At 37.8% G+C, this 21384-nt stretch overlaps 1 protein-coding gene across 2 annotated transcripts; it reads right to left on the minus strand.

Annotated features, from left to right (window-relative positions):
- Nucleotides 1–7332: 7332 nt before the first annotated feature.
- LOC147838606 (uncharacterized) lies at nt 7333–16130 on the minus strand. 2 transcript variants are annotated; one of them, XM_087304618.1, is made up of 8 exons: nt 15047–16130; nt 13649–14083; nt 12460–13335; nt 12262–12356; nt 12090–12125; nt 9993–10485; nt 9629–9743; nt 7333–9262 (listed from the first exon to the last, which is right to left on the minus strand). In XM_087304618.1, exons 1-7 carry the CDS (start codon nt 15333–15335, stop codon nt 9664–9666), a joined length of 2304 nt encoding a protein of 767 aa, XP_087160744.1. In that variant the 5' UTR covers nt 15336–16130; the 3' UTR covers nt 7333–9262; nt 9629–9663. The 2 variants fall into 2 exon arrangements, with proteins under 2 accessions (XP_087160744.1, XP_087160743.1); XM_087304617.1 differs by having other exon boundaries at nt 7336–9262; nt 13565–14083; nt 15047–15842.
- Between the last annotated feature and the right edge of the window lie 5254 nt (nt 16131–21384).

The raw sequence follows: 21384 nt of genomic DNA on the forward strand, positions 1-21384 counted from the left end.
CTTCTGTGTGAAGAGGAAGTGGTGAGGGATCTGGAAATTACTGACCCTGAGCTCCGCAAGACCAACATTCATACCATCAGGACTAAAGAGATCGATTTAATGGTTACTCGATTTGCAAAATTTTCATACTGGTCAAGTTTGGTGAGAGCAGTCGCCAGGCTTAAAAGGTTTGTCAGAGAATTCAAGGGAATTCAACCAAGAAGGAATGGAATGACTAGTCTTGAAGAAAGAAAGGCAGCAGAAAATGTCATAATTAAAATTGTACAAGATGATGCCTTCGCCGAAGACATTCGACATATCAAACTTCAGAAAGAAAATTATCTAAACAAACACAGCAATTTGCATCGATTGAGTCCTTTCTTGGACAAGGAAGGTCTTCTCAGGGTGGGAGGAAGGCTAACAAGATCAAGCCTAGATTATGATGTAAAGCATCCTGCGTTACTTCCAAAAAGGTCTCATATATCTGCCTTACTCGTCAAACATCACCATGAGCGCATATACCACCAAGGAAGGGGCATGACAATGAATGAGATACGTGCGAATGGAATATGGATCTTAGGATGTGGAAGTGTGGTCTCGTCATATATCTACAAATGTGTAAAATGTAGAAGATACAGAGGAACTACAGAGATTCAAAAAATGGCAGATTTGCCAGAAGAAAGAACTGAGACATCTCCCCCCTTTACATGCTGTGGAATAGATTGTTTTGGCCCTTTCATAGTAAAGGAAGGAAGGAAGGAACTAAAACGGTATGGATTGCTGTTTACTTGTTTGTGCTCTAGAGCAGTGCACATAGAGACTCTAGATGATTTGACGACAGATGCCTTCATCAACGCTCTTAGGGTGTTCGTAGCTATTAGGGGACCTGTGCGACAAATAAGATGCGATCAGGGAACAAATTTCATGGGTGCCAGAAGAGAGTTTTCTGATCTGCTCAGAGGGATGGATCAAGAACGTGTTCGAGCTATTGGTTGTGAATTTGTAGTAAATGTTCCCTCAGCGAGTCATATGGGCGGAGTGTGGGAGCGCCAGATACGGACAATACGAAGCATCTTGAATGCCATGCTCGATGGATCTGCTTGCAGACTTGACTCAACGACTCTTAGAACATTCCTCTATGAGACAATGGCCATAATCAACAGCAGGCCATTAAGTGTTGAACATCTTCACGATCCTACTGGTCCAGAACCCCTCACTCCCAACCACATACTAACTATGAAGTCTTCAGTCATTGTACCACCACCAGGAAACTTTGATAAGCAAGACCTCTATCTGCGTAAAAGATGGAAAAGAGTGCAGTTCCTCGCAAATGAATTCTGGCAGAGATGGAAACGAGAATATTTGCTAAATCTCCAGCTACGTCAGAAATGGCAGAGAACATCAAGAAATTCACAAGTAAATGACATTGTGATACTTCAAGATGAGAGTGCTCAGAGAAATGAGTGGAAGCTTGCTAGAGTAGTGGAAACATACTCAAGTGCTGATGGCATTGTAAGAAAGTTGAAGTTACTACTTAGTGACACTACATTGGTCAAAGGGAAGCCACAATCTAGATTAGTGTATTTAGAAAGGCCAGTTCATAAGGTAGTCACTTTAATTGAAGCCAGTTAAGTCAGGCACATGACACAATTACACTCTGAAACTTGATTTAACTTCAATAATTGTTTATAGAAAATCTCACATTTCAAGTAAAGGAGATTTTGGTGGGAGTGTAAGTGCTGTTATTAAGCATTTTTGCATAATCGCATATTTATTATACATATTTGTTTCATATTTCATCCTTTAGTAATTTAAGGTCATAATATTTTGTATTAATTTAGCTGAGGTGTATTTATAAATGTAAACGTGTTGAAAGGTTCAAATGTGTTATTATTTCATATGTTGTACTTTAAGACGTTTATTATGGAAACGTGTCACTTTGAGGAAATGACGTGTAATGTGAGTGACTTGTTTATGGATCCCCGGATAGACTGACGATGATCAGACGCATGTCAGTGCTGTGTAAAGTTACATGTGTTTAAGAAGCATAAAGTTGCTGCTGTCATAATTCAAAGGACAGTGAAGAAGACTTTATTAATCCAAGGACCCTCTTTTCATGACAAGCGACCAACGAGGTATTTGTTTTGCTTAATAATGTATTAGATAATCGTAGTTTGTATAATTGCTTATACGTTTGTACTGTGTTCATTTACTAATACAGTTCTCACGGCGTCACGGCGTCACGGCAACAGCCGCAAAGAACATTATGGACGACCTTAAATAAACGCCCGTTCTGGAGAAACAACCTGTGTCTGTGTTGTTGTGAAGAGAGTTACACACGACGTCTTTCCTGTATTCGCGCGTTAGATGTTTTGAGCTCTGTTCCCTAATCTGACCCTCAGTATACGGCGTCACCCACGCCCGGGGCTACCTAAGCTGTCCCTACGTCTTTTCAGAATTTTTTTATTATTTTTTTTTTTTAATTTTTATTTAATTTTTTTATTATTTATTTTTTGTTCCCTACTCTATCTGTTCCTGATACTGCAATCAGTCTTTCTCAGGAAATTATTTTTTCTTCTCAATTTTTATTTTGAAAGTATCTGGTTCTCGTCAGAACAAGAGTGACTCTCAAAAATGCCTCCCCAGGGAGGGGGACTTCCTTACAAAGACATGACTTTCTGTCTTTGTCCCTGGTATTAAAAGCTTTCTACCTTCGTCAAGAGTAGGGTCACTTTTAATTTTTTACCTCCTAAGGGAAGAGGATTTCCTTCGAATTCTCTTGCGCGAAAATTCGCCCTTATACCTTGTAGGGACAAGGATTTTATTTGAATTCTAGTAATTCACCCTAAATTTACCCTGCAGGGACAAGGCCTTTCCTTTAAATTCTAACAATTTACCCTGATACTCTTCAAAAAATGTAAAAAAATGTAAAACATTACTTTTGGTTTCTCTGTATTTTACTTACATCAGGATTATGCTGAATTCAACACTTAATTTGCAGTATTCAATCGCAGAATTTATTTAAAAGGTTTCTGCTTACCTTATTTTTTAGGCGCGCCTTTGTGTTGAATTCAGTTCATCCCTCTGTTCAGCAAAATTCCTCCTTTTCCCATCACGTCGTGGGTCACCAAAATTGTTGGACTTCAAAGGGTCCAGTGCATGTTCAAAAATGGGTTCGGAGTCAATCTGTCAAAAATTATAAGTTTTATTTGCTCAAGCAGGAAAGAAACCAAAAGCAATACACTGCGCAGGAGAGGTTCAACTCTGAACTGTCCTTCAGAGACACATCCTTTTATACCACAGTTGTCTTCCGTGCATCTTCTCTTAAGAGTTAACCTTTTAAGGCAAATGTCTCCTCTTAACACACACACAGCTCATACATCCTGTCCTTTCTCAGAACTCTTTGCCCTTTCTTTGCACCCTTGTGACACTTCTGTATTTTGTGCATGCAATTTGCAGCACTTAGCCGTTTGCAACACTTCTGACAGTTTCACAATAATTAACACTTTATAGGTTAATTGTTTAAGCCTTCTTATGCATGGAAAACATGTAAAAATTATAAAAACACCACAATACGTGAATCGGAAACATTTCCATTCAATAAATTTGTAAATAATTCCTACTTGTCTTCCTCGTGATGAAGAGTAGGCAAACTGATATGTAGTAGAGAAAAAAAGAATATGTTCATCAGATGCTCATGCTGGATTTGAACCGGGTTCATGATCGATTGTGTCAAAACGTGGCCATGCTCTTTACGAGCTACGCCATTCACACTGCTGTTTGCCAGTATCTTTAGTTATGTTGTCTCTATATCAAACGGTGATGGGCGAAATCACTCAACTAGCTCATTCCAACGAGGTGTGCTGTTTGCACTTAGCCTAAATAGACACTACAAAATTTTACATCTTTACATCAGACTATTTCTTTTTTAATTCACTCACAGTGCGATGTTCAGACTCCTTGCATTAACCGCATCAGCTAAACTCTCCCACTCTTTTTTTTTATTCATTTTTTGTTAGTAATTCCGGAGGACAAATTTGCAAATAACCGTTTTTCTCTGGTCTACCACCAGTTCATATTCTGTGAAGTTTCTCTTTTTGCTTGCTTTTTTATTGCTTTTTCGTTTTGCCAAAGTAGAATTATTACCATATTTATTAGGGGGAGGAGGCAGGGAGGGGTTTTGTGCTTGTGCACGTGCGCTCAGTTTCACGTTAATTTGGATCCACAAAAAGAAAATGCGTGGAATTCTGTGTACGCAGTGTTTCATACATCTGAATTTTTTTACTGCGTATGCAATGTTTTAGTATGAATTCAAAGCAAGTCTTCATGCATGAGGCCCCTAGTGTTTACTCAGCTAGAAATGTGACGTTCCTAGAACGTTCTCAGAATGTCACTGTCGGTGTAAGGGCATTGTGCAGTAATGTTCCTAGAACCTTCTGATTTTATTTTGGGGACCTTCACAGAACATTCAGAGCTCAATCAATACAATTTTATTAAAATTGGCTTTATTGGCTATGGAAGTTTTTTCCTAACAAAATTAAAATGAAAATTCAAATGCTTAAAAGATCAAATGATAAATCAAATGCTCAAACTATAAATCAAATGCTCAAACCGACATCGCAAATAATAAATCAAATCCTCAAACTGACATCGCAAATGGTGAATCAAATGCTCAAACTGACATCGCAAATGATAAATCAAATGCAAATGAGGAGTCAATCAACCAGCATAGGCGGAGCTTTAAGGCGGAAGAGTTTGTTGTTGACAATTACCGGTAGGGGTAATTATGTGTTCAGGGGCTGTATGTGTTCATATATGTTCATTTATTTATTTATCTATTTATTTAATACAATTACAGATAAATTATTATATTATTATTTAATATGATTAAGATAATTACAGTAGGCTATTTCGCACTGTCATTGATCTGTATAGTTATAATCCTGTCTATAAAAAAGTTTATACAGAAATATTTATGTGTGTAACCTGTACAGCTTTATTGTAGACATTTCCTCGAGCAAGAATGATGCGATTGAAACTTTCTGTCATACACCACGCCCACCAAAAGGGTACCCTTGGTAGTGGAAACGCAAGCCTGATAAAGGTGACCCGTACCGATCCAAACCAGACTGTACTGTCAGTGGAATCAAGCCATTAGGCAGATAAGGATTGTGAGGTTACTTCCTTGTCATTATAAAGCCTGGATTGCCAATGACCACGCTAATGAACGAATAGGATAATCACACCCACAAGGTGTAGAGGCACACATATGCTAATTTGAAAACGCAGCACTCAGGTGTGCTATAAAAGGCAGCAGGTGAGTTCACCTGTATTCATCAAAAATAGAAGGAGCTAGAAGAAGAGTGAGAATGAGAGGGGGAGCTCAAAGAGGAGAAGAATGAGGTAGAGGAAGAGGAGGTAGAGGAAGAGGAACAGAAGGACTTGAAGAGTTGATAGAACCTGAACACAGAAGACGCCCAAGTTTGACTCAAGAAATCTGTGCAACACTTATTGACCATGAACTAACACTGATGGAAGCTGGACAAAGAGTTCAACAATATCTCAGCAGAAATACTGTATTTCTTGAATTGAAATAAATACTTGAAATATTCAGTCTGCAGCATCAGTGTTGTTCAGTGCTAGATATGTTTATAGTAGGCCTATTTGTGTACATTCTCCCTATATCTCAAACTAATCATGAAGAATGTTGTGGGTTTGTCAGTATTTTGTTTTGTCATCGAAATGATCCCTTACAAAACAATGTCTGCCCTAAAATCTAGCACATGCTATTTCCTAATATTAGTTTTTTTGCAAATGTGTTTTTTGTTTATCACAGCAGTGTGAAACTGTCTGCAATGCTCTGGGTGCTCTGGTTTCCCCCGAAAGTCCAAAAAAACAAAAACAAACATGTGGTACAGTTGAACTGAGTAAGCTAAATTGTCTGTAGTGTATGTGTGAATAAGAGTCTATGGGTGTTTCCCAGTGATGGGTTGTGGCTGGAAGCGCATCCGCTGTGTAAAACATATGCTGTATAAGTTGCCGGTTCAATCCGCTGTGGCGACCACAGATTAATAAAGGGACTAAGCCGAAGAGAAAATAATCAATTAATGTCACTTTAAGCTGAATACTAGTCTCTTGAATTCAGTCAAATATTGTGTACTGTCATCATGGCAAATATAAAATAAATCAGTTATTAGAAATTAGTTATTAAAACTATTATGTCTAGAAATGTGCTAAAAAATCTTCTCTCCGTTAAAACAGAAAATGGGGAAAAAATATACAGGAGGGCTAATAATTCAGACTTCAACTGTATCATACATAAAAGCACTGGCTGTATCAAAACAGAACAAAATAAATCAATTTAATTAATGCAAAACCTTTTTATATAATCTCAATATACAAGTCATTAGGGTCAGTGTTAGTAATGTACACTTTCACCCACACACACAACAAAACTGAAGAAAGGCCCTCCACCACCCCCTACTCCTCCTAGATCATTTCTGATATCAGTAATTCTGAAATCTGAGAACTCCCTCACCCTCAAAGTCCAGAAAAATACCAGAAATTTTGTTCTATGATTTTTGTTATACAATAAATCAATTTAATTAATGCAAAACCTCTTTATATAATCTCAATATACAAGTCATTGGTTGTATGCTACAATACTGAAAATAGTTAGCAGTAAGGTTTGCTGACATCAGCATAACAGAGTCAGTGCTTAAATGATTAAAAAATGAGAAATAAAACAGAACTGACAGCAAATTCACCGTTATTCAGCTCATAATCAGAGGCTCTAGGGAAAGATTAGCAGTGTTTAGGAGCTATTATCTGGATGAGAGACCACTTAAAGGAATATTTCCAGCCTGATCTCATGAGAAAACGTAAGTATTTTACGTTTTGCCAGTTTAGTGGCTAATTCGTACAAATTCGTACGAGTTCAGTCAAATGAAATTTTACGATTTTAAAAAGGAGGCGTGGCACCTAACCCCACCCCTAAACCCAACCGTCATTGGGTAAAGATCAAATCGTACTAAATTGTACGAATTAGATCATACGAATTCATACGAATTAGCCTTTAAATCAAAAAGTTACGAATTGCCTTGACATTGTGTTGGATAGTTCACACAAAAATAAAAAAAATTTTCTTCATCATTTTCTTCTATTGAACACAAAGGAAGATGTACTGAAGAATGTTGCAAACCCATGACCATTGACATCCATTGTAGAATAAACAAATACTGTGGAAGTCAGTGGCTATATTCTTTAAAATATCTTCTTTTGTCTTCAACAAGAAACAAACTCAAACTAGTTTTGAACAAGTCTGAAATTAATAAATAATGACAAACTTTTCATTTTTGGATGTACAATCAACTTTATTCATTCAGAAAAAAAGTTCAAATTGCCTCTCTAATGCTGATACTTGATATCGATGGAAGCATCATCTGAGGAAGATGTGTTGTTTCTCCAGAGATTAAGAGGATGACGATTGAATAAATCCACCCTGAAAGAGTTGAACACCCTCAACGTCTCCGATTTCACCTGTACTTCAGGCAGTCGCGATGCATTGGGTCAGATATATACGATAAGCAAAACCTGGACATCATTTATTTTAGTTCCTGCATGTTGTATTGTGTGGCTCCAAATCATGAAACAGGTTTTTGTTCCTTGACTTTGAAGATATGATGCAGACATAATTTAAACTGACTTTGTATTAAAATTGACTTAAAATACTCAGACTTTCATTCATCAAGCCTCACTTTATAACCATGATGAAATGTACTAATGCTACCGCTCAAAGGGGCAGTTCACCCAAAACTGAAAATTCTTTATTCTTCATTAATCACTCTTTACTTGTTAAAATGTATCAATACTTTTATTATTTATTGTTATTAAAAGGCCCTCCACCACCACCTTACTCCTCCTAGCTCATTTCGTATAGTGGTATGTCTGAGAGTTCCCTCATCCTCGACTTTGTTTCTGAGGAACTTGGGGCTGTTGCTGTCTATGGAGGATGAGGGAACACTCAGGTTTCATCTTAAAATATCTTCATTTGTGTTCAAAACATTTTTTTGCCAAAAAGAAAAGCACGCTCATTTTAATCTAGGACAGTCCAAGATTAAAATTAGAAATATAGAAGTCTTCAATTACTTTAGGGTCAGTGTTAGTAATGTACACTTTCACCCACAACACAAACTGAAGAAAGGCCCTCCACCACCCCCTACTCCTCCTAGATCATTTCTGATATCAGTAATTCTGAAATCTGAGAACTCCCTCACCCTCAAAGTCCAGAAAAATACCAGAAATTTTGTTCTATGATTTTTGTTATACAATTGAATCACTGACGGCACTTTTGTTCAGTAGTTTCTGAACTTTGTTTCTGAGCAACTTGGGGCTGTTGCTGTCCATGGAGGATGAGGAAGCACTCTGATTTCATCTAAAAATATCTTCATTTGAGTTCAGGAGATTTTTTCGTTAAAAAAAGCCTAGAACTGTCTAAAAATAACAACAGAAATACAGAAGTCTACAATTACTTTAGGGATCAGTGTAAGTAATGTACACTTCCATCCACAACACAAATTGAAAAAAGGCCCTCCACCACCCTCTACTCCTCCTAGATCGTTTCTGATATCAGTAACTCTAAAATCTGAGAACTCCCTCACCCTCAAAGTCCAGAAAAATACCAAAAAAAGATTTTCTGGTAGTTTCTGGACTTTTGTTTCTGAGCAACTTGGGGCTGTTGCTGTAAATGGAGGATGAGGGAGTTCTCTGATTTCATCTAAAATTTTCAGTTGTGTTCAGGGGATTTTTAGCCTATAAATAATAAAATATATGCTCATTTTAGCCTAGGGCTGTCCTAAAATCTATATTTTTTAAACCTTCTGCTTATCATAGAAACCTGACCCAATGCATTGTACTGGCGCTGGTGTTTCTTGATCATCATTATCCTCAAGAGAAACAACTCTTCCTCCTCAATATGCAGTCAGATTTAACCATCCACATCCTTACAGTCCACCACTAGTTTCCATTTCCTACTGCACAGAAGAGGCAGTTTCCTGGGAAAGATGATGATGTTGATCCTGCAAACTTTGGCTCAGGCTCTGGTTCTGGATCAGTTAGATGTGGCTTCTTCTTTTTTCCATTTGCAGTGAAGAAATGGCTTCTTTATGATGTTTGTGTTGGGTTTCATGAGTTTTTTTTATGGAAAACCTTGATTTTTTTTTTCTTTTTTAAGATGAGAAGATTTTTTGTAGAAGACCTTGCTGCTTTCTATGTGAAGTCCATACTGAGGAAAAACAAAAGAGGAAATATTAAATGCATGTCTGGAATCTGACTAGTGCATATTAATATAACATGAGAAGCAGCACAATGGAAAAAAACATATCTATGAATGGCTTCTTGTAGTCTGTGAATGACTTCTTAAAGCTCCAACAATCATGTTTATGAGAGTCTATGAGTGTTTATTACAGAAGTAACATCAACGTGGGGATGTCAAATAGACTTCAAGGTTTTGACATCAAATCATTCAGCATTTTGGAAATGCATTTTTTAATGTCAAAACCGATTAATAAAGCGCATATCTGACACTGGCCGATCATCAGCGTTGTGTGTCTAGTAAATGTAGTTTCCTTCAGGCTGAGTTGTGTTTTACCTTTATCTGCATTGAGTCTTGTCTTCATTCAAGTGTCACTTCATCCAGTCATGTTGTAAGAACCCATCAAGTATCAGGCTATGTCTCAGACACTTATCGATCAGGTCACGGCAGTCTGTACAAGGAGAAAGATGGTTAATACACTGCTTATAAGATCACATCTTACTTATAAGACTGTATCATATACACTAAAGCTGACATTTATCAAGATACCTTCTGAAATTTGTATTACCATACCATTAATAGTGCAGTATTTGCCAAGATATGCATAAATCTTCAAAATGTGCATAAAAAATGAAGGTTTAACTTAAAAAATAAAGTTTAAATATTTTAATGGAAACACAGCTAGTGTCTGTTTACTCACCACTGGTTAAGCTGGCTGCAAGTGAAAAACTGCAATTGAATTTAGCAGCGAAGTAAGTCTTTATGTTTCCGGTCACCATGTAAATCAGCAGGCAGCCTATATCCCTGGTGCTGTCCAAGTTGGCACTATATATGTCCTGTGAACACACTTTGTAAGCGCAGCCGAAGTCGATCAGCTTGATCTCCTTAGTCATCGTGTTGACCAGGATGTTGCTTGAATGCAGGTCGTTGTGCACAATGCCTTTGCCAAAGCAATGCTTGACTGCCAGAATGATCTGTCGCGAGAGGCATTTTGCCAAATGTTCGTCCAGCTTGCCACAATTGCGTACATAGTTCTTCAGGTCTTCAGAATGCTTTGGGTACTCCAGGACCATTGAAATGTATCCAGGTTCATTAAACCACTCGTACATTTCGATCACGTATTTGCACAATGGCGGACGCTTCATCATAAGCATTAACTCTACTTCTTTAATCATCGGTTTGGAACAGCCAGGCTAAAGAGAAAAAGAGAACAAGGGTTAGTAGATGCAGATCTGAAGGAAGAATACTTCATGCAAAAATGTTTTAAATTTTCAGAAAAAGTTCATGCTCTTAAAAAAAACGCCTCTCAGGCATTCTGTTTGAATGGGGAAACAGCAAAATGTGTCAAACTCAGTTCCTGGAGGGCTGCAGGTCTGCACTGTTTAGGTCCAACCCTAATTATACACAACTGATCAGACTAATCCAGTCCTTCAGGCTTGTGTGAAACCTACAGGTAAGTCTGTTGAAGCCAGGTTGGAACTAAACTATGAAGGGCTGTGGCGCTCCAGGTACTGAGTTTGACACCCCTGATCTATATGGTAATCTCTGATTCATTCACTCAGGGCTTCATTTGCCATATTGACTGTTGCACTTTTGCCCATTCAAAACTATACAAATGACATGTCTTGTGTATTCAATAGTCTTTGAATAACAGCAAGGGTTCACAGGTTTAACTTAGGCTGCATAATGTAATGTTTCAGCATTGATATCACAGTGTGCACATCCGCAATAGTCACACTGCAGTATATGCAATGTTGAGTCTGGATTGATTATTCAATTGCTGTAACTAAATATTAATAGACTCCTCAGAAAACCCTCCAAAAAAATCTACTTGATGTATGTTTTGCTCTATTCCGCTTATTTATGCTCGCATATTGTTTTTTATTGTATTTGATGCATGATTCACTCCCTTACAGAATCATCACGATCAGGCTAAATATATAAATTACTTACAAATAGAGCTATTGAAGCCATCTGGTGAAACTGTAAATATTGTCGCAATAAATATTTATAAAAAGCAAAAGAATTTTCCAATATCATGCAGCCCAAGTTCAACTGTAAACAAAGAAAGCTCCATGAACACTTTTGTGCAGCAAAATACTGTAAAATGGCTTTGTTTGCGTTTGTCTTCTGCATCAGATCAGGGTGTGTGTTTACTGCGGTCAATACAACTCTTGCCTGTTGCTCTGCTGACTCTAATAGTAGTAATATACATACTGACTGTAGTATTGACTATAGTAAACATGCATATTGATCTGATGCCAACAAAGACATTTTATTTATTTTTTTGTGTACAAAGGTGTTCTTGAAACGTCGTTTGATTACAGTTGTACCACTGGAGACACATGAACTGTTTTGACAATGTTTCTGGTATTTTTCCACATGGACATTTTGGGTCACTTGTTGTCTATGGAGGATGAGGGAGCTCTCAGATTTCAGTTAAAAAATCTTCATTTGTCTTCTGAAGATGAACGGAGGTTTCGGGGATGAGTGATTAATAACAGAATTTCCATTTTTGAGTAAACAAGTGTTTAAATGCACATTACGTTGTACAGTTGATATAGTGCAGCAACAAACTGCAGTAACTCTTCACTTTAATCAGATTTCACCAAAATATTTGGGCAAAATAAGGTCTATTTTACAGTAGCGTAGCAATAGATGAACAACAGCAAAATGACTTTCTTCAACTAGATCATGAGTGAAATTTTCATACAGGTTCAAATGACTGGAATGCACAACAGTAAATGTGTCCAAACCATTAAAGAAGTGATTGAGTGATTTATTTTTTCCAACTTACCACGTAACGGCCATTCTCAATCTGTTTGATGGCAACCTGCAAGGAGAAAATACAATTATAATTTTTTCCACCATATTCTTCAGTCTCAAATTGATTTATTTTAAGCAACACAGCTGCTCAATTAGACAATTAACAAAGAGAGCAACATGTATAGTATAAGACGAGATATTACCTCCATGTTATCAGATTTACGGAGCGCTTTGCGTACTGTGCCAAAGGCCCCGCTTCCCAGAATATCTCCCAGCTCATAGAAACTTGCCAAAGATCCTGAAAAAAAGAAGAGGTTGTTTAAGTGCTTTCAGGTCTCTCATACTGATTTCATCTTACATTAACAAATATACGTTGTATTAGCATATATTATAATACTGACTCTGATTGTCATAGGCTCTTGACGCCAAGATCTTGGGCCTAGATGGTCTAGGGACAGGCTTTGGAACTGGATGAGGTTTATCAGTGTTGTGGATCCCAGATGGTCCAGGGACAGGTTTTGGATCTGGATGAGGTTTATCAGTGTTGTGGATTCCAGATGGTCCAGGGACAGGCTTTGGATCTGGATGAGGTTTATCAGTGTTGTGGATCCCAGATGGTCCAGGGACAGGTTTTGGATCTGGATGAGGTTTATCAGTGTTGTGGATCCCAGATGGTCTAGGGACAGGCTTTGGAACTGGATGAGGTTTATCAGTGTTGTGGATCCCAGATGGTCCAGGGACAGGCTCTTTATCCTGATCTGGATCTGGCTCTTTACCAGGATCTGGCACTGGATCTGACTCAGGCTCTCGATCTGGCTTTGGATCTTCATCAAATTCTTGATCTGGATCTGGCTCTTGATCTGGACCGCGCTCTTGATCTGAAACAGGCTCTGAAACCAGATCAGGCTCTTGATCAGGGTGTAGATCTTCATCATACTCTTGAACTGGCTCATGATCTGGATTGTGCTCTGAATCAGGATCAGGCGCTTGATCTGGATCTGGCTCTTGATCTTGACCCGGCTCATGATCTGGATTGTGCTCTGAATCAGGATCAGGCGCTCGATCTGGATCTGGCTCTTGATCTTGACCCGGCTCATGATCTGGATTGTGCTCTGAATCAGGATCAGGCTCTGGATCTGACTCTGGCTCTTGATCTGGATCAGAATCAGGGTCCACTTTGTTTCGTCTTCTGCGGAGGAAAGGCGTCTTCATGACCTTCCACACCCTCCTGAAGAAAGCATGGATATTGTTCCTCCTGCAGCCTTGTGTTTGGATTTCTTAGATGAAGATAAATAACAAAGAAAATATTAGAAGCATGACAGTCAAATATGAATATAAAATGTTTTTGATTAGTTTTGAGTAACATGATATGAAGTGTTTTGAGATGTGCATTTACTAATTAATGTTTGACATAATCTCAACTAAAACATGAAGAAAGGGGCGGAGCATAGAGCCTCCTTTGTTAAAAACAGCCAGTAGCGTTTAGTTTTTCTCAAAGCTCTTTACCCAGGCCTGGCTCTTGATCTGGATCTGGCTCTCGGTCTGGATCTGGCTCTTCACCCGGGTCTGGCTCTCGATCTGGATCTTCACCCGGATCTGGCGCTTCACCCGGATCTGGCTCTCGGTCTGGATCTGGCTCTTCACCCGGGTCTGGCTCTCGATCTGGATCTTCACCCCGATCTGGCGCTTCACCCGGATCTGGCTCTCGGTCTGGATCTGGCTCTTTACCAGGATCTGGCTCTGGATCTGATTCAGGCTCTCGATCTGGCTCTGGATCTTCATCATATTCTTGTTCTGGATCTGGCTCTTGATCTGGACCGCGCTCTGAATCAGGATCAGGCTCATTACCTGAATTGTGCTCTGAATCAGGATCAGGCTCTGGATCTGGCTTTGGATCTGGCTCTTGATCTGGATCAGGGCCCACTTTGTTTCGTCTTCTGCGGAGGAAAGGCGTCTTCATGACCTTCCACACCCTCCTGAAGAAAGCATGGATTTTGTTCCTCCTGCAGCCTTGTGTTTGGATTTCTTAGATGAAGAAAAATAACAAAGAAAATATTAGAAGCATGACAGTCAAATATGAATATAAAATGTTTTTGATGAGTTTTTTTTGAGTAACATGATATGAAATGTTTTGAGATGTGCATTTACTGTTTAATGTTTGTCATAATCTCAACTAAAACATGAAGAAAGGGGCGGAGCATAGAGCCTCCTTTGTTAAAAACAGCCAGTAGCGTTTAGTTTTTCTCACAGCTCTGCCAGTAAGAGTGGTTGAGCTCAAGCACATCAAATGAACACCCAATGTAAAAATGAGGGCGGGACATATCAGATACTAGAAAGCAGTTGATTGATCAGAAAATTTGATGATTTATGCTGAAGTGACAAACTGCAAGCTTTACATGTTTTTATCTTGTAAATGTGAACTGTGTTACTGTTTTATTCCACACTAGCTTATAGATGTCCTTAAGTCTAACATACTGATGCTAATGTGTTAAAAATACATTATCCTAATTTCACGGGACCTTTTAAGGAGCATAAATAAATTTCTAGACATAGTGTTATGGGAAAAGTTGCATCATGTCTATAATAAATGCATTAAAACTATCACATTGTAATGTTTTATCTGACAATGTTCAGTTTTTTTATTCTTTTGAGTGTCCCAAATTATGAAGAAGCGGATTTTCTCAAAATACTTGTACTAAGAGCAGCTAAATGTCTTTTTCAGTGTCAATGTGGATTCATTGTTTTGGCTAAGCCCAGTAAAAAACAACTCTCACTTTTTGACAATTTACCTCACAGGACAACTGTTTCTAATCCCAAAGTCTATTAAAAAAACACATTATTGATCATTTCTCATTAATGTTTCATGTAATGTGTCTTTTTTCATTTATACATTTATTTTAAAGCCTCAATATTTGCATATATCTCTATCCTTGGTTTTTAAATGATTTTAACAGATTATAAATGTTGAGTGTTTGCTGATAATCTCACCGGTAGCATTTCCCTCCACTTTATTAGCAGTAGAGGGCTTGTGAAGTGCTGTAGCGGCCTCTGAAACCACAGTCCCGTCCACCTGGTCAATCCAGGGACAGAAGTCGTCGCAAAAGCCGTTTGTGTCCTGCCACAAACCCGTCTCTGCTTTCTCCATTTCACTACACGCAGATGCTGTTACTGCCATCGCGTGGTCAAATACAGACATCGTGTTTTTACTCATAAAGTGTTGTAGTTCACTCATCGAGTGTTTTAAGTCGACAGATGATTGGTAAATCGGTAAATTCATCGAAACTCTGTAAACGCGCTCAAATGACAATCCTTTCACTAGCTTGATAATCACTGAACTGAAGATCGGTTTGCCGAGTGGCGTCACTTATGGAACATTTAGAATGGCGTCTCTAGGCGTGTTTATTTTCAAAATACATACATTTGAATTAAATAAAGCTGACTAATAAAGGCGAACACACAGCAAATTGAAAGTTTATTAAAGTAAAAAAAGTCACAGTTAATAGTTCATTAATATTATGAATTGCATTGAAATGTGATTCATTTATTGCTTGTTAATTAGAAAACTAGGTTCTTAGTGCTGGGATGTGTGTTACATAAACCTACATGTTTTATAAATACACGTGTCAATGAGGAGGTTTATAGCCATTCCAAGGCATTCAAATAAACCATAGTTTTCGTTTAATTTTCATGTTAAAATTACTAAAACTCTTACCTTAATTTAATATACAAGGTTTCTGAATGTTGGTTTGTATCTTACAAATAAAATACCGCCATCTATAAGGCTAGAGGAAAAAAGTTGCAATTTCCACATATATCCAGCAGGGGTCCTCAGACACCTATTCATTTCAGTTTATATTTCTTGACGCTTTAGAAATTAGTTCCTTAAACTGATGATATATATTTACCAAATGGACTTTATCATTCTACAAATACATTAAAATTCAGCTTTTTGTACTTTTGGTTATTGTTGCTGATATATTTTTAATTGTTTGCTCTTTACAAACAACAGCCAATTTCAATGTGCCAAAATAAAAGTCTCAGATAACTCTCTGTGTGTGTGTGAGTGTGTGTGACACACACTCCATGTTGATTTTTTTTGCTTTAGTATTAGTTAGTCTTTAATTTATAAACATTTTCAGATTTTTATTAGATTTGTTTTTGCCAATTTTTATAAAAATGTTCTCTGTTGCAGTCATGCTAGTGTGTGTTTGTGCCTGTGTGCAGAAATGTACGACATTCCAGATTTATAATGGGTTCAACACATTTCAACCTAACAGTGATTTAAATTTTTCTTACACACAAACAACCAAATCAACTTCAGTTTTTATGTGTTTGAAGATTTTTTTTTAGGGTAGTTGGAGAGCTTCATGCTCCTAAGATAAAGGGAACATTTACAGTAAACAAAAATAGGAAGCTCTGACCCTGTGGGCCAATTAAGGGTTAATAAATATATAGACATATAACATATTGTGCTATGTTAACTTAAAATGTAGAGTTAAGTACTGAGGACATATACTTTATAATCTAAACTAACTCTGTCTGTTACAACTAGCCCTGCAGATGGAGTAAATAATCACATTTTTACTCTAAACACCTTTGATCGATATGATAACATCAACTTTAAACATATTTGATCAGCAATCTGTCTTTCAATGACTTTCAAATTCAAACGTATTTATGAGATGTAAAGTTGATCTGAACTGTTGTAGAATTGACACACAAAACGGATTATAATTTAATAACTTTTTATTTATTTAATTCCACTATATATTTAAAGTATTTGTAGTCAGACAGCTCTAACTCATATAACAATAATAACAATATTAACTCATAATAACAATAACACAACTCATATATTTCAAAATACTTGATTTCTTTCACCTGAAGAGGAAACAGACGAATCACAATATTTATAATACATCACCATAAAACATATGTTGAATAAGTTGGCAGTTCATTCCACTGTGGCGACCCCTGATTAATAAAGGGACTAAGCTGAAAAAAAAATAAATGAATGAATGACTCTGATGGTAAACATGAATTAATTGTTGTTTTTTTAATCAGACTTGACAAAAACAGTCTGCAGAAACACTTTCATTGACATTCAACAGAACATAAATGAGAGAAAACATGGGAAGCATAACACACACACACACACAAACACACACACACTCACACACATTCATACACACTCACCGGCCACTTTATTAGGTACACCCGTCCACCTGTTTGTTAAAGCAAATTTCTAATCAGCCAATTGCATGGCAGCAAATCAATGCATTTAGGCATAAAGACATGGTCAAGACAATGTTCTGCAATTCAAACAGAGCAATGTGAATGAACGTGGCATGGTTGTTAGTGCCAGATGGGCTGGTCTGAGTATTTCAGAACTGCTGATCTACTGGGATTTTCAAGCACAACCGTCTTTAGGATTTACAAAAACAATGGTCCAAAAACAAGAAAATATCCAGTGAGCGGCAGTTCCGTGGGCGCAAATGCCTTGTTGATGCCAGAGGTTGGAGGAGAATGGCCAGACTGGTTCCAGCTGATAGAAAAGCAACAGTAACTCAAATAAGCACTCGTTACAGGCGAGGTCTGCAGAAGAGCATCTCTGAACGCACAATACGTCCATCCTTGAGGCGGATGGGCTACAGCAGCAGACCACACAGGGTGCCACTCCTGTCAGCTAAGAACAGGAAACTGAGGCTACAATTCACACAGGCTCACCAAAATTGCACAATAGAAGATTGGAGAATGTAGTTTGCAGTATGCAGTGACCATTTTTTGGAGGATGATTACACTGAGAAGATCTTTGAGTCAGAAAAATTAGTCAGTCGTTGCACCAACACACTGACACCTGAAGCTGCTACGTCTGTTTTCAATTTCTCAGGCTATAACGCGAGCTCAATGGACCTTGCAACTTTCTCTGCAAAGTGACACTTCAGTCCGTCGAAGGGAAAGAGCTCTAAAATGTGCCAGCCAGGTAATGAAGAGACCAGTGTGTCCTTAAAAAATATAAATATATAATATTTAATATATAATAATTATAATATAATATAAAATATAAATGTTTAAACATGGCATATAGATTATTAGTAGAATGTTCTCACATATAACATTGTTTCATGGTTTGGTAGCACAACACTTAGAAGAAGAAATTATTGCTAATTATCAATCAGGCAAATTTGATAACAAACAACATTGGCTGCAGAATTGATTTGACTCCTCCATGAAAAAAGGTAATTGCGATTAACACATCTCCTTCAACCATCATTTGAAATGTTACCATCGAGAAATCCCGGAGAAATGCTTATAAAAAGTCATTTACACCAGTTGTCGTATGAAATCAAATTACTGTTTAATGTGAATGGTACGGTTGTTAACAATACAGTAAAATGCATGGGGCTAATATGTTTTTAAGTTTTTAATTCATGCGGTTATCTTGAGTGTTGCCATTACATGATTGCTTTATGGTTGTATGTCACCAGGGTTAAAGACAAATTTTAGTGTCAGTGCCACGCAGAACGGACAAGGTTTAAACAAACAGTGTCACCTCTTTGTCAATCTTGATATCTGAAAACTTGCTCAACTTTCTTTTCTTTTCTATTGTTTTCTAAGTTGACTACTGCTGCCATTTTGGGGATTGTACCTGTGTGAATCATAAGAGCAGAGAATCTTAGAAACATTCATGTTCATGAAACTTGAAATCAAATCAAATCACTTTTATTGTCACACGATGCTGTGATGAGTGAAAAGCTTAGGTGCTGGCTCCAGACAGTACAAAATACAGATGACAGTGCAAATACAGATGACAGTGCAAATACAATGACGGTGCAAAATACAGACAGTGCAAAATACAACGGCAATGTGAAACTGTGCTCTACACAGTACAGGTGTTGAGCGAGCAGAGGATGTGGGGGCTCATTCCAAACCTCCTGAGACGCCTGGGGAAGAAGAGGCGTTGTTGTGCCTTCCTCAGCACTGCGTCCGTGTGGGCAGTCCATGTCAAATCCTCAGCGATGTGTACTCCAAGAAACTTGAAAGTGCTGACTCTCTCTACTGGCGTCCCGTTGATGGTGATTGGGGTGTGTTCTCTCTTCTCTCTCCTGAAATGAACCACCAGCTCCTTGGTTTTGCTATTCCATGTTAAAATTATTTGACGTTCTCTGTACTCTCTTGCCATAGGATGCTACCCAGTGACAGTCAGGGTCAACCAGAAGTCAGGCGTTTTCAAATTTACTTTGCATCTAAAAATGGTCTACCTGGTGTATGATCTCAATCCTAATAAGTAAGAAACCAAAACTGTCATTATTATTGTAATTTATTTCACATCCGAGGAAATTTCAAAACAATCACAGCCCTTGGACCTCATGTATCAACTCTGCGTATGCACAAAAACTTGGCGTACGCCAGATTTCATGCTCACGTTTGGATTTACTAAAGATGAAATTATAAGAATGTGCCTTGGTCCACGGCAACTTTATGTCGGGTGTACGTGCATTTCTTGTGCGTGTTTGTTTTATTTCCATTGGCGACTCCTAGAGGCAATTGTGTTAAACTGCACACTACAAACTATCTTTGAGCCGTGCAATGGCAGCTGTATGGGAAAGGATCATCCGCAAGTCTAGCAGGTATATAAGGTTTCCATACCATGCAGTTGACCAGCCAAACATTAAAGCCAAATTTGCAGCGATCGCCGGTTTTCCCAACGGAGCAATCGACTGCACGCACATTGCTATAAAGGTGCCATATGAAGACGAATTTGGATACGTGAATCGGAAACATTTCCATTCAATAAATTTTTAAATAATTCCTACTTGTCTTCGCCGTGATGAAGAGTAGGCAAACTGATATGTAGTAGAGAAAAAAAGAATGGGTTCATCAGATGCTGGATTCAAACAGGGTTCATGATCGATTGAGTCAAAACGTGGCCATGCTCTTTACGAGCTACGCCATTCACACTGCTGTTTGCCAGTCTCTTTAGTTATGTTGTATCTGTCAATCAAATGGTGATGGGCGGAATCACTCAACACTTAGCACTTAGCCTAAACAGACACTACAAAATTTTACACCTTTACATCAGACTATTTCTTTTTTAATTCACTCACAGTGCGATGTTCAGACTCCTTGCATTAACCGCATCAGCTAAACTCTCCCACTCTTTTTTTTAAATAAATTTTTTGTTAGTAATTCCGGAGGACAAATTTGCAAATAACAGTTTTTCTCTGGTCTACCACCAGTTCATATTCTGTGAAGTTTCTCTTTTTACTTGCTTTTTTTATTGCTTTTTCGTTTTGCCAAAGTAGAATTATTACCATATTTATTAGGTGGAGGAGGCAGGGAGGGGTTTTGTGCTCGTGCACGTGCGCTCAGTTTCACGTTAATTTGGATGTACAAAAAGAAAATGCGTGGAATTCTGTGTACGCAGTGTTTCATACATCTGGATTTTTTTACTGCGTATGCAATGTTTTAGTATGAATTCAAAGCAAGTCTTCATGCAAGAGGCACCTAGTGTTTACTCAGCTAGAAATGTGACGTTCTCAGAACGTCACTGTCGGTGTAAGGGCATTGTGCAGTAATGTTTCCAGAACCTTCTGATTTTATTTTGGGGACCTTCACAGAACATTCAGAGCTCAATCAATACAATTTTATTAAAATTGGCTTTATTGGCTATGGAAGTTTTTTCCGAACAAAATTAAAATGAAAATTCAAATGCTTAAAAGATCAAACTATAAATCAAATGCTCAAACTATAAATCAAATGCTCAAACCGACATTGCAAATGGTGAATCAAATGCAAATGAGGAGTCAATCAACCAGCATAGGCGGAGCTTTAAGGCGGAAGAGTTTGTTGTTGACAATTACCGGTAGGGGTAATTATGTGTTCAGGGGCTGTATGTGTTCATATATGTTCATTTATTTATTTATCTATTTATTTAATACAATTACAGATAAATTATTATATTATTATTTAAAATGATTAAGATAATTACAGTAGGCTATTTCGCGCTGTCATTGATCTGTATAGTTATAATCCTGTCTATAGAAAAGTTTATACAGAAATATTTATGTGTGTAACCTGTACAGCTTTATTATAGACATTTCCTCAAGTGAGACTGATGCGATTGAAACTTTCTGTCATACACCACGCCCACCAAAAGGGTACCCTTGGTAGTGGAAACGCAAGCCTGATAAAGGTGACCCGTACCAACCCAAACCGGACCATACTGTACCGTACTGTCAGTGGAATCAAGCCATTAGGCAGATAAGGATTGTGAGGTTACTTCCTTGTCATTATAAAGCCTGGATTGCCAATGACCACGCTAA

The sequence above is a fragment of the Danio rerio genome, chromosome 22 (assembly GCF_052040795.2).
Source record: "Danio rerio strain M-AB ecotype USA chromosome 22, GRCz13ab, whole genome shotgun sequence".
NCBI lineage: Eukaryota > Metazoa > Chordata > Actinopteri > Cypriniformes > Danionidae > Danio > Danio rerio.